The sequence below is a fragment of the Gymnogyps californianus genome, chromosome 10, assembly GCF_018139145.2.
Source record: "Gymnogyps californianus isolate 813 chromosome 10, ASM1813914v2, whole genome shotgun sequence".
Classification (NCBI taxonomy): Eukaryota; Metazoa; Chordata; class Aves; order Accipitriformes; family Cathartidae; genus Gymnogyps; species Gymnogyps californianus.
In genome coordinates this window covers 17,905,936-17,919,064 of record NC_059480.1, presented here as the reverse complement: position 1 = coordinate 17,919,064, position 13,129 = coordinate 17,905,936, and the positions used below count along the sequence as shown (strand labels likewise).

At 39.7% G+C, this 13,129-nt stretch overlaps 1 protein-coding gene across 1 annotated transcript in view; it reads right to left on the bottom strand.

The window, feature by feature from the left end:
- The window catches only part of LRCH3 (leucine rich repeats and calponin homology domain containing 3), a 64,067-nt gene extending 51,524 nt beyond the window's left edge, over positions 1–12,543 (bottom strand). Inside the window, exon 1 of the mRNA XM_050902470.1 lies at positions 12,306–12,543. Within this exon, the coding sequence (XP_050758427.1) occupies positions 12,306–12,543 (238 nt within the window). The remainder of the gene's footprint in view (positions 1–12,305) is intronic.
- Between the last annotated feature and the right edge of the window lie 586 nt (positions 12,544–13,129).

Here is a 13,129-nt window from a genome sequence, read left to right as displayed (position 1 = left end):
TTTCTCATCACGGAAGATGCTACCTGTCAGAGGTAGGCTGACTCTGTTTTATGAATCAAGACCTCCAGAACACCACAAGCTATTTTTGCTTATCAAAAAGCATGTCTCCAGTTTTACAACTGTTAACATCCCCAGTTCCTCCTAAGTACTTTCATCCCTGAACAACATGCAATTTTATGAGATTACATAATGTAGTAATACAGTTTCAAATCAACTGGCATGGAAATAAAATACAAAGGCATATAAAAAACTTCTTTCAACAAATTTAGTCTATGCGCAATATAAAACTTGAAATGAAATTAAACAAGTCCCCCAAATAAGATGGATGGCTTACGATTTCTTTTTTCCTCCTCTCTTCATGGGGCACAAACTGTGTTTTCTAGCTTTAAAATTACATGACTTTGCCTCAGAAGTAAAACAATACACCAAACAAGTTCTTCCATAAATGCCTCTGACATAAGCATGTATCACAGTGCAAACAGCGAGGAAGCAGGATGTACCACACAAATTAAAGAAAGCAAGATGCAAAGAGACAGGAAACGCAGTGGTAGAAGGATTTTTTTAAAGTCAAAAACAGAGAATGGAAATAGAATAGGCAAATCTAAGAAGCATCATTTATTTTAAGTATGAACACATTTTCTTCTAATATGATTAAAAAATAGACACCAGTGTTCAGCAGACTGAAATATCCTCAGATGAGAAAAATAGAAGTATAAACTGCTTCTCCAGAAGTGAAGTGGTAGCCATGCCAGCCTACAGACAGATCCTCTCTGCCTCTTGCACTGCATCACATTGGTGCTATGCAGGACCAAAGAGAAATTCTGATGATTCTACTCAGGTCTTTTTGTTTGTTTGCTTTTATAATCCCCAACAATTCTCAGGGATCAGATACATCTCTCATTACTATACTAAGAAAGCCCCAGAGACATGTGTTGTAGTCATTCATTAGAAGAGGAAACCCCTTCCCCAAAACAGAGGACACAACACATCATTCAAGTTATCCCAGAATTTGCTCATACAGCTTGCAATGCATGCTTCTAAAAAACCCTAGTATTTCCATTTATTACGTATTCAACGTGGTTAAGAGTTGAAAAGAACTGCATCACATGGGAATGATAGTCAGGTTTAGGGGAAAAAAAACCCCAACACATTTCTGACTGAAAATCTAATTAGATAGAAATAACAACAGTGGTTATTAAAACTGTAAAACTATTTTTTCCATTTAAATACTGCAAATCTGGCAGCACTCTGCCAACAATTGCACTACTGATGAAAATATGTATTTTTGCCTTTTGTTTTACATATCCAAAGAGGAAAAATGTGTTTTAAGAAAAAGGAATATGACCTGAATAATATTTTAATTTTATTTAAATGTGAAAAGCTATTTGAATGGTCTAGTTTCACACTGATAACATGTTATTGAAATGGAACTTCCACAGACTTATTTCTTAACCACTTTCTGAAGCAGCACTACAGAGACTGTGAATAGAAATTACACTGCAGTAGCCTTGAGACAAAGAACAGATTAACAGATGCACTTCTCATTTTAGCATGTATTTGTGAAAGCAGAGATGGCAGATGCGTAAAAGATTACATCTGTATTACTCAGTTACATAATTCACACCCAAATCATGTGCACTAGAAATATTTGGGGGGAAAAAAGTACCACTTCCATTGTGCCTTCCCTCTTCAAAGTGCTGTATACTCCTTAACTAATAGCAGTAAACACAACTCTCTTACCTGTTTCCTAATAGCAATTTGAATAGAATGTGATGGTGCAGAAAAAGTTAAACTCAAGAAAAACATATGAAGCATGTTAATTTCATAAGGAATAGAGATTTCTGGCAAGGAAAGCCATGTTCAAAGATTTATTTTATTAGTACTTTAATACTTTGGTCTAAATGAAATTCTATGAACTGGAAGAGATTCTTGCATTAAGTAAAAAGATGCTCTTTTGAAAAATGCAAGAAGAGCAATCAAGCTTTGCAACCTGTAATATAGTACTGCCAAGGTATTTGCAATACCCGAAAGAATAAATATTTAGAAAAAGTGGTACGTAGGGGTGTTTGTAGCCACAAAAATATCCTCAAAAACAAAATATAAGTTTCAGATCTAGGATACAAGTAGTTTGTACCACGCTCTTTATTCGTACTTATCATTTGTCATATTTATTCAACATGATCATAACCATCTGCACGCTTGAACTTGTGATGAATGTAATGACATGGAAAAACCATTGAAAGTTAAATCTGTGAAAAATATGGCATATCACAATCAATAAAGTTCTCAAAATAATTACAATACAGGTGTGTTTTTGTAACCCCTCACATTCTTGATATCTTAAAGTATAGCCCTGGGAAAAAGTTAATTCTTCAAATTATAACATGCCAAGTCAGAGAGAAACTATGGCTTTATCTTCATATTAAGGGGTTTTTTTGTGTGGTTTTTTTTTTTTTTAAATAAGTACATTAATACTCTTAAAAGTATATTTCTGGTAGTATAAATAAACTTTCAGGTAAACAGTAACAGATTGTAAAAAGAACGTTTTTGAATAGAAAACCAGCCTCCTTCTTACTCTACATGAAGAGAGAATAGATCTCTCACTCAACACCACTTGTTAACATTCACTGTATCAATCAGCCAAGAGAAAGAAGGATGTAATACTTCAGCAAGATTTTAAATAGTTGCTGTGCATTTGGGCACTGAGAAAATAAACCTAAATCTTCTATCTCTTATTTCGAATTACAAGTTAATGCTCTTTTCCCCTCAGGGAAAATTAAAACCAGCAGGGATAAAAATTGTGAGTATCTTAAAAACAAAAAAATAAGAAAAATATGTTAAGTTGATCATAGTAAGAAATTTGCAGTTAAATATTGTCTCATGATAAATGATACAACAGCACCTTTAAATTCAGAATTCAATTAGAAAAGCTGATTTTAAAATAATGTGTTTTCAAGGAGAACAGGAACTACAAGACAGATTGAACAGCATCAGTTATGGAGGGATGTAGGGGGTAGTATTCTCCATGAAAATTTCCTTCACCATGCTCAGAATGAAAAGCTAGCATTTAAACACCAGTGAAGGGTATCAACAGTGAAGCTTCTAGGCTTTCCTTCCTACACTGTAACTTTTAATGGTAATTATAACAATCTTCTGACACACAGGCATCCCTGAATGATGGGATATGATTTGCACGGCAGCAAAACAGAGCCATGCAACATGTAGTACTTGAATATTTTGCAACGCGTTTACAGCTCAAACGATCAATCTGCTGTTTTAGCATAGATGGGTTCCAGATATTTTTTTACCCTGCTAAGCACAAATCTACCCACCCCTTGGCAAGCCAGCAGAATAAAAGGAAATAGCAGATATTTTATGGCTTATAACCGCACTCAGTTGTGGCCCTCTACAAAAACATTTATTCCATAGCCGAGCTTGGAGTCAATGTAATGACAAGCATCTAATTGTCCTGCTATTATTGTGCTCAATGACTCTCTTACTCCTAGAGAACAACGTGTATGACACCAACTCAAAGACCAGCGAAAGTTTTGGTCTATGACTGAACTAAGAGGTAATATATACAGCCATAAATAATAGTAACAATGAATTAAGTAGGTTTAAATTACTACTTGTCTCATCAGCACCCTAAAATTAGTGTTCTCCTCGGATTTAAAAGGAATTTTCTACCAAACGTTAAGATACCGATTATTCCTCTTTTTATCACGCTAACAACTTGGATGAGAAGACTGGAGTTGGCAATGAGAGGCATTTGAAACAGAGGGCAAGATTAACAAGGAAAGAAGAAAAGGTTAAGACATGGAAGCTGGGATGAAGGACAGGAAAAAAAAATTGAGGGCAGAAGAGACAGAACTGAGATAACATATTGCTGGGGACAAGACATGTGACGTGAACACACGGAGGAACCCCAACCCAGTAGAGCACAATCCCCTCCAGTACACCAAGTACAGAACCCAAGACCTGCACATCCCATCACTCCTCTGCTCTCAAATATCTGTACAACTCAGAGGCAGAGCATCCCACTCTACAAACAGGTCCCAGGGAATGACAACCTACTGCTGTCTTATTGGCTCAGGTGAGAGAGACCTGATGGACGTAAAGGTTTGAACCATGCTGATGAGTCACGTGGATGCCAGCATGATTCCACTTAACTGAATCTAGAAATTCAGCCTGAATCTCTGACTGAAATTCAGCCTGAATTTAGAATTCAGCGTTAAGAAAGTAAACTGAAGGAGTTTTTGTACAGAGAAAACTCAGTTAAAAACTTATGTAACACTACTAAATCAAGCACACAGATGGTATAGTCTATAATCAAAGATGCCCACGTAACTTTAATTGCTCATTTCCTGTGCATATCTACTGTCCACAGGTCTTTAATTAACAACCACATACTACTTTTCATTCCTTTTCAAGATTTTTCTGTTCAAGTAGATTTCTTCAGACAAGATGAAATTACTGTAAGAATCAGGACTGATGACAGTAACAGTCTTATGCAAGAGACTGTTGTTGAAAAAACGTTAGGGAAAAAGCAGGGAATTACAGAAAGAAAAAGGGATGGCGAACCTGAAAGCTAGTGAATGCTGCTTTGGAAAAATAGATTGCATCCTGTCAGTGCCATATATTTCCTTCATAATACTAAGCAAATCTTCTAAACTAATTTTTCCAAAAGTAATAATCACGTATTTCCATTTTTCTAGATGTTGGGCTTGATTTCCAGTACTTCTGAGGAGTCACCAAGGCATCTAAAGTTATTAAGAACTGCATTTAAAAAAAAAACCAAACAAAAAATTAACCTGTAAGAGCTTGGTTGCCTAAAAGTTCAGGCACTGTTTTGAATTTGGTACCCCAAATCAAAAAAATGCTTTCAAACTTTGTATGAATCCAAGCCTCACATATATAAAATGCAGTAACATTACCAAAATAGTGTTTGAAACCTTTTCAATAGTATGGAGCACTACCCAAAAGCCCAAGGCAACAACACCACATTTCTGTATTCAGAGCTAAGTTTCAACAATAAGCAGAATAAAGAGACTAAAATTCACATGGGTCATCGAACAATGGGGGGGGGGGGGGGGGGGACACGATGACACACACACTGAATAGATGCTCGCTAATCCTACTGCCCTCCGCACAGAGCAGACTATGGTTAAAAACCGTATGTTCCAGCAGCCAACACCTGGGTTGCATAGCAAGTTGGATTTTTTTAGGCTTATCCTCATTTTGGAGTGCTTGAACTACATTTAGAGAAGACTATGACTGTAAATACTTCAATTTTCAAATCAGTAACATTACCAGCTAGAAAAGAACAAAGACTCTCCTCACTCTAAAGAGACTTCTGGGCTCTGTCAGTCAAAGCAGCGGTTTGTAGCATAGAATCATAAGCGAGGCTTAAGTAAAGGACTATTGGGACAGTTTTGGGGACTTCAAAGTGAAAAATAAAGCCGTCTTCCTGCATATATACAAAAGTACTAACTTAAGCAAAACAATCCTATAAAGAAAAGACCACCATGTACTACCTTTTGTGTCTTCTCTACGTATCTATAATTCAGAGAACTAAAGCAATGTTTTAACTCTAACGCACTGATAAAGCCTAACCGCCAAGACACTTTTAACATGAATGGGTTTTCACCCCTCCACTTTGGAGAGGGGGACATAGCAGATAAAGAAGAAAGCACACTGCATAGCCCATGACTTCAGCTAAATACACAACTGCAATTCATTCAAGCTGTTTGGCTAACAGCGGAAACCATGAGATCCAAGCCTGATTAGTTATTAAAGAGAGAGGAACCCTTGAATTGAGTTATAGGCTTTTCGTTAGCTACAATGTAATTTTATTTTTAACACGTGCTATATAATTTGTAGTGTTTGTTGTAACTAATTCTTTACTGCTGGTTCTTCTACTGAAGAAACTAATTACATCTACTGCACTCTACAGCTAAACCTAAACCATCAGTTTAAAATTACTTGCATAAAATAATATATTTTGCCAAATGAAAGCATGAGATCCAAATCTGTCAGCAGTAAAGTTTCACTGAATGCAATTCAGCTCTATAAGCCATACTCTAAAAGAAAAAAATCCTAGGCTTACTGACTCAAAGACATTGTTTTACAGAAAATAATTAGCAAATTTACAACAGGTCAGTGGTAAAAGGTTACAAAATAGAGTTAAGCTGTGATTTCACAATTGATGCAAGTCATTTTAAGCTTACATATCTGCCAAAACAGACCCTCTCATTCTCATCACCCCATACAGTCTTTCCACCCTTTCTGTTTGCTGGCACTCACACACACGTGAAAGCGTAGCGAGCTGACCAAGGATTTGCTCCAACTGCAAACTAGTTTCTGGCTGAGTTTTCAGCCAGATAAGTACGAAACAGCTTGCTGGAAGGCAATATGATTGCTGGTGTTCACTGTGCAGCAGGAGATGAAGACAGAACTTCCCTTTTTGGCATCAGCATAGAACTTGGATCACATTAGGCTGTGCATTTACGACTGACTTCAGGGAGTACTTAACCAATATAAATTTGCTACCTCCAAGCACAGGTACAGCCACAGGAGAAGAGGGCTGGAAACACCATGAGAGAAACAAAGACATTTTCTTTTTTCCTAAGCTCTAATTTGTCCTTCATGTGACTGCAGGAGTCAATATATTCACCTATCAATCCCTCTCCTCTTTACTTTTTATGTAGTTACAGTTATCTTAAAAAAATATAACTAAGAGTGTGTATGCAGGCAAGACAGTATTGGGGGGAAAAAAAAAAAAGTCTGATCATGATGGAGGCAGGGAAGTGGAAGACTACTAGAAGTAACTAGAAACACATGCAATCCTGAACACCACTTCGAAGAGTTTACTGGTAGTAAAAGTTTGATTGTGGGACTTTTTTTTTTGTTTTAAAAGATCAACTCGCTAAACAAAGGCATTCCGAATGTCACGTATTACTTTTATTGCAGTAAGGATTAGAAACTACAAGCTCAGACTCCACTTTCCCAGTTGCTATAAAACATCAGGCAAAAAGACTGCCTGTGTGCCAAGAACCTTTGAGCGTTACTGCAGGCCTCAGCTCTCCATCAAAACCCAACCCAACACATTCAACAAAAACGAACTATGAACTACGACAGCCTACTGCTCTCTACATTCTGAGGGTAACAAAAAAAGCAAGAGAACTGACCTCAATTTACCAACTTACCAAAGCACCACTCTCAGATAATTCCATTAGCCTAGACTAAGAATTGCCAGTATTTATGCACAGAACACACACGAGATCAAGACTCTCTAATAACAGAAGCATAACAAGAAAGAAAACAAGAGGGAGCAACAGTCAAATTATAAAGGGACTGACACAAGTAGGAGGTAAGACCAAAAAATGCAACTGAATGGAACAAGCTAGATTACTGTCTAAAGTTTGGGGAAAGATTGTCATCCTCGCTCCTTCTCGCCCCTACAGCTACTACAACCTCTGGACAGTGTATTTCTGTTTGGGTTTTGATAAGGGTAGAGGCAAGTATACAAATCTGAGCACAACACTCTCAACTACCCTAATGAAATGTTAGGTTTTGATTTTTAATACTGAAACTTTTCTAAGTACCAACACTGTAAACTCTTCTGACAAATAGCCTGTGACTTGAACAAAGAACAATCCCATTTCCTTCCAAGTTATCTTAAAGATCATAATGAAATTACATTCAAGATACAGTAACTCAAAGAGGTTTTTTCCAAACAATTATTTAATTTTAGGTTGGTTTGGATTCTGCTGTTGTGGCTTTAAGAACAAATGTTTGAGAAATATGGCCACTGCTGTATGAGCCATACTGTACTTCTCAAGCTGTTTTACATATCATCAGGTAATACCAACTAAATTTCTGGCAGGAAAGAAAAATACCAGTGAGACCTCTTACTGCAGAACACTCATATAGTCACTGTAATCCTTCTAAATGCCTGCAAGCACTTAGCATATAGAAATTTTATTGACGCTATGGTCAGATTTTACCGTTTCTATGGAGAGCTGCTAAGAACAAAACTATAGAGATACCTTATTGGCAAAGTCATTCAAAAGGTAGTAGCAGATAACTTTTTTCCTTCCTTTTCAGAGTCTTGCTATCCTTTTTCACTATTAATATATTTCAGAAACAAGACACAGTATGCTGCATGTAATTATCTCACTAGCTGATTTCCATACAACAGCCATTTCTTTTATTGCATAAACCCACATATTCCCATCTTCTCCTTTAAAAATGGAGACAGTGAGCGGTTTAGGTAATTACAGCTGTCATGGAGGGTTTGACAAATAACTTTTCTGCTCAATGTATGCTTTAGGCCACTGGGAAAGCTGTCAAATAATGACATCAGAGTCTACACTAACACTGGCAAAACGCAACTGTGCTTCCTTTCATATTTAACTCAGATGGTTTATAGCCCTTCCTTTTCCTATTCCCTGGTTGAGAACAAGAGTGGAATGAACAAGTGGGTTGTAATTCAACTCAGATAAAATGGGGATAGATAATGCAGGTTAAATGAGAGTATGAAAGAAAAAGAGAAGCACATTCTTGCTTTGTTAATGAAGAAGGTTGCTCATCCTTCATCATCAATGAACTCTGTCAGCTTGAGTCACTTCCTAAAATTCCAATTAAGTTGTAAGGGATGAGCATAAAGAACAGCTGCTTTCCCCTCTTTCAGTATCTAAGTTATTATTACACTGCATTTCTTGTACATGAGCCATCCCACATGTACAAGAACGTTGGATGGACTACTGCATCATGCACTGTGGGGAGCTACCTTCCTGCTAATCCATTACAAAGATCTCAAGCACAGACACTCCCATCTTCAATCTGACTTTGTATTTCGTGATCTTAATTCCAGTCAAAGTACAAAACAATCAGAAACTCACTATTACTTCAATGCCTGCTGAAGTTACCTGCTCAGTTCTGAGAACAACCTTGAGCACTGATCTTGGTTTAAAAAGCCACCTGTGGGCCTTCATCATCTGGAAGACAGCAGTGCCCAGAAGCAGCTGAGGCTCTGACATTACTAGAGAATTCACTTTCCAGTGAAAAGTTTAGTGACTGAGGCAAATGATGAATGAGGAACTTAATTTTTCCACTGATGCCTAACAGAAATATTATATTAACTTCCAGAATAAAAATGCAGCAAACCTGATCTGGTCATATGGTTTAGTTTTAGGTAGTCCTGCGAGGAGCAGGGAGTTGGACTTAATGTTCCTTATGGATCCCTTCCAACTTGAGATATTCTATGATTCTATGATCTGTTTATCAAATATTTTTCCAAAGTTAAGTTACACCTGCCAGACACTCAGCTCTGATGATTGTTTAGTGAGTGGTTAAGAATGGTACCTAGAAGCTATTACAGCTTGAGCACCAGGGTTAGTATTACTGTCAACTCTGAACCCCTAAAAGATCCAAAGAAATGTGATCTTCCCACTGATTTAACGTTTGAAAATGTACCTTCTGGCTGACATCTACTTAAAGGGATTCTCCTCTCACCCATCACCAACCTCAAAATCTGCACAGAGCACCCAACTAAACTTGATCAAACATCTAATCTCTAACGCCCTGTTCCTACTGACCTGCTTTGCTGGTTCATCTGTGTTAACAACAGCTTCCAGGCAAGGCCAGTGATTCTGTTAAGGTTTAAGGCTATGCTAGATGCTGGTTTTCTAGCAGTGTAGTTACATTAATGAGGGATATGATTCATTCCCACCTCTTTAGCGTCAATGCAGTTACAGTGACATGCAATTACTTTTATTACTAGAAGAACGGGAATGAGCTATACCAGTATAACATCATCCACACTAGCGAGGTGTCTATTCTGGCACATAAAGAGGAGTAAGATTTGCATATACATTGTTTCGTCTTCAGTTTTATAGTTTGGGAGTAATTCCAATTATTTTTATGAAACTCCACACGCACATGCCCCACCTGATGTGCTTTGAGTCTTTGCGGCACAGCATGCAGGAAGGCACTCAGAGTCTACAGTCTAGGGGGTTATTTAAAGTGTTTATTTTAAGTGTTTATAACACCTAACACACATATACATTATACCATATTATTTGTGGCTACTCCCATACAAAAGAATTGGAAGTTTCACAAGAAAGAAATTGACGTGGTGAAAGAAGTGGGTTAAATTTGTAGCTGAGCACTCAACTGAAAACTGAGGGTCAGAAATGCTTGCATGGATTCTTCTCCACTGCCCAGCCTTGTTCAAAACAAAAAAGTCATAGGACAGACCATGCTAAAAAAAGGCACAAGATGAAGTTATTCACAGCAGCCTTCAAAACAGAGAATTTAAACAGAATGTGTCCTGCCCCCCGCCCCCCCCAATAAGTTTGCTTCTTACAACTTAAGAACAGTTCTAGCTTTTTTCTAAGGTTCATTGTGATGATAAATGCACAAAAGTGTATGGTATGCACTGCTGCTTATTAGCATTTAATGCTTCTTGAACAACTACAATGCAAATATTCATCACAATAGATGGGAACCTTGGTGGAAACAAGAATTCCCACAAATTGTTTAAGAGTACAGTAAATGAATAGTATTATAAACAAAAAGCCCAAATCTCTCACAAATGCGTATGCTGCATTTGCTTACAGATTAGCCCACTACACATTCATTGTGCAACTGCATTTGTAGAAAACCCTTTGAACAAAAGAAATTTTATACCCTAACAAGAAGCATTTTCTATTTATAGATGTGTTCAAATCAAACAAACCACAGTTGTCTCAAGGTTTGGTTGGGTGGTTTTTTGGTTGGTTTTTTTTGTATGTGACAGATTTTTGCATAAATAGGATGTTACAGGACAGACTATGAAGTCAGACAATTTTAAAGGAGCCTCCATTCTGAATTACTTAACTGACAGCGTATCAACACACTTACTAACAAACATGGTAACTTTCAAAAAGTGATGTTTGGAGTTTATTTCTAAGCTTCTAAGCTACAACTCAACACAAAACACTAGAAAATCTAAATGATTGCATAAGAAGTAATCAAAGCTACAAACAAATGGCATACTGACACCTTTTAAAACTACTTTTACTTCACTTATACAACTAGACAATCAAAATAAACTAAATTTGCTCTATATAATGCATTAAGAAAACTTCTACATCCTGCACAAACTCTCATAGTTTCCAAAGTCTCACCTCTCTACTCAATACAGTAATACATAAACATACTCCACAAACACATTTTTGCTTATGATCAAGGAGCTTACAGGGAAAGTATACATTTTTAGTCTATTCCTATGAATATATTTAAGGAGCAGAGGGAAAAAGCAGCCCTATTGCCTACTGCACCTGGTAAAGTATTTCTTAAAAATCCTTAACATTTTTATCCATATAATACAGGAGAAAAAAAGAAAAGGGACAAGATTCTCTTCATAGCACCTTTCATATCTTGCTATGCCTGTCAGAAATGACAATAATAGAAACATAATAGCACAAGAAACAGTTGTCTGTCGCATATGCACACCTGACAGCCCTTCTTGGAAAGCTGGTTTCCCTTGTCAACAGCACAAGATGAGAGATGGCGAAGGTGCATATGTATGCATATATACACGCACACACTCACATATACATACATCAAGAACATGCCTGGCTAAAACCACATCAGTGAGCAGCAGTACTGAGAAAAGCCTCGTGACTCTCTTTAAAAGAGCCTCCAACAAGGGAAACACCTCTAGAGTGGAGACGACAAAGAAGAAACCCCAACAAATCGAGAGATCTCATCGGCCAGACCCACGACGAGCAGAGGAAGGAGGAGTACCCTGCAACAGCTCCTCCATCCTGCCTCTCAGCCGAGGAAAGGAAGGGTGGAGAGCGAAGGGAGGAGGCGAAAGCGTGAAGGAGAAACGGCCCAAGAGAAGAAATACGCTAAGCATCGCCTCTGGCGAGAAGAAATCCCCCTCTACACCCACACATACACTCTTCAAGAGAAATGGGGGGGAACCCCAAACATCCACTGAGGAAATTTCTCCTCCTCATGCATCCAGATTCAATTTACTGAAGAGACAGCAAATCGATCGCCTCAGCCTCATTCTTAGCGGCGAGCTGGCTGTCCTTCCCCCCCTCCCCCCCCCCGCCCCCCTGAGGGGGGTGTGTGTGTGGGGGGGAGAACAGCCAGCCCCCCCCCAAGCCCTCTCTGATGGAGAGCCGCCAGGCCCCGCCACACCGGCTACCCCCAGCCCTGAGGCGCTTGCGAGGGCAGGGCAAGGCGCTTCCCCTACCCCCCTCTTCCCCACTGTCTCCCCCTCCTCTCCTCAACGCCGCGTCCCTCACCGGCCTGGGTGGTGTCGCTGAGGTCGTGGTTGGCGGCGCTGGCCCGCGGGTAGTCGCGGAGCTTCCTGCCGCTCAAACTGAGGGTACCGCTGGCCGCCGCTTCTTCTAAGGCTCGGTCCAAGGAGCGGCTCCACGAACCCGGACCTGAGGGACCAGGTGGCGGAGGACAAGCCGCCGCGTTCCCCGCCGCTATCACGGCAGAGCCGCCCTCCGGCGCCGCCAGCACCGCGGCCGCCATTTCCCCCCCGCCGCAGCCCGCCGCCGCCGCTGCTGCTGCTCCGGCTTCGCGCGCCACTGCGCAGGTGCGGGGAAGCCCAGGGACCGGCAGGGAGTGCGCATGCGCCAGCCTTGACAGGGCGTGCACTGCGCATGCGCAGCCCCCTGCGTGCTGGTACAGGGAAGGCGCAGGGCACCTCGTAAAAATGCCCCGAAACATCGTCTTTTCGGGTCTGATTTTTCCACTCGCCTGGGGTATCTGGCGTGCGAGGGTGCCCACCTCCCTTTGAACATGGCTGTAGTGCCTGTGCACCTTCTGAAATTCAGCAAAATTCTAGTTCACCCACCAGGGTGGGATAGCACACCGGCTGTTCAGTGCAGGTTGGCTTTTGGGTGAGCTCTGCTCACCGCTGCTGGGTGCAGGAAACCAAGGAGAGAACGCACTTATCTGAACTAGGTGGGAAAACTACCAGGTGCTTTATGTTTTTTTCCTTGATGTCATCAATCCTTAAAAGGTTGCACTCTTTGCAACTTCCAAATAAATGCCAGTCTTGCTCTCGGAAAGCACCGATCAGCTGCTGACGCTGGAACCGTTGCGTGTCTGAACG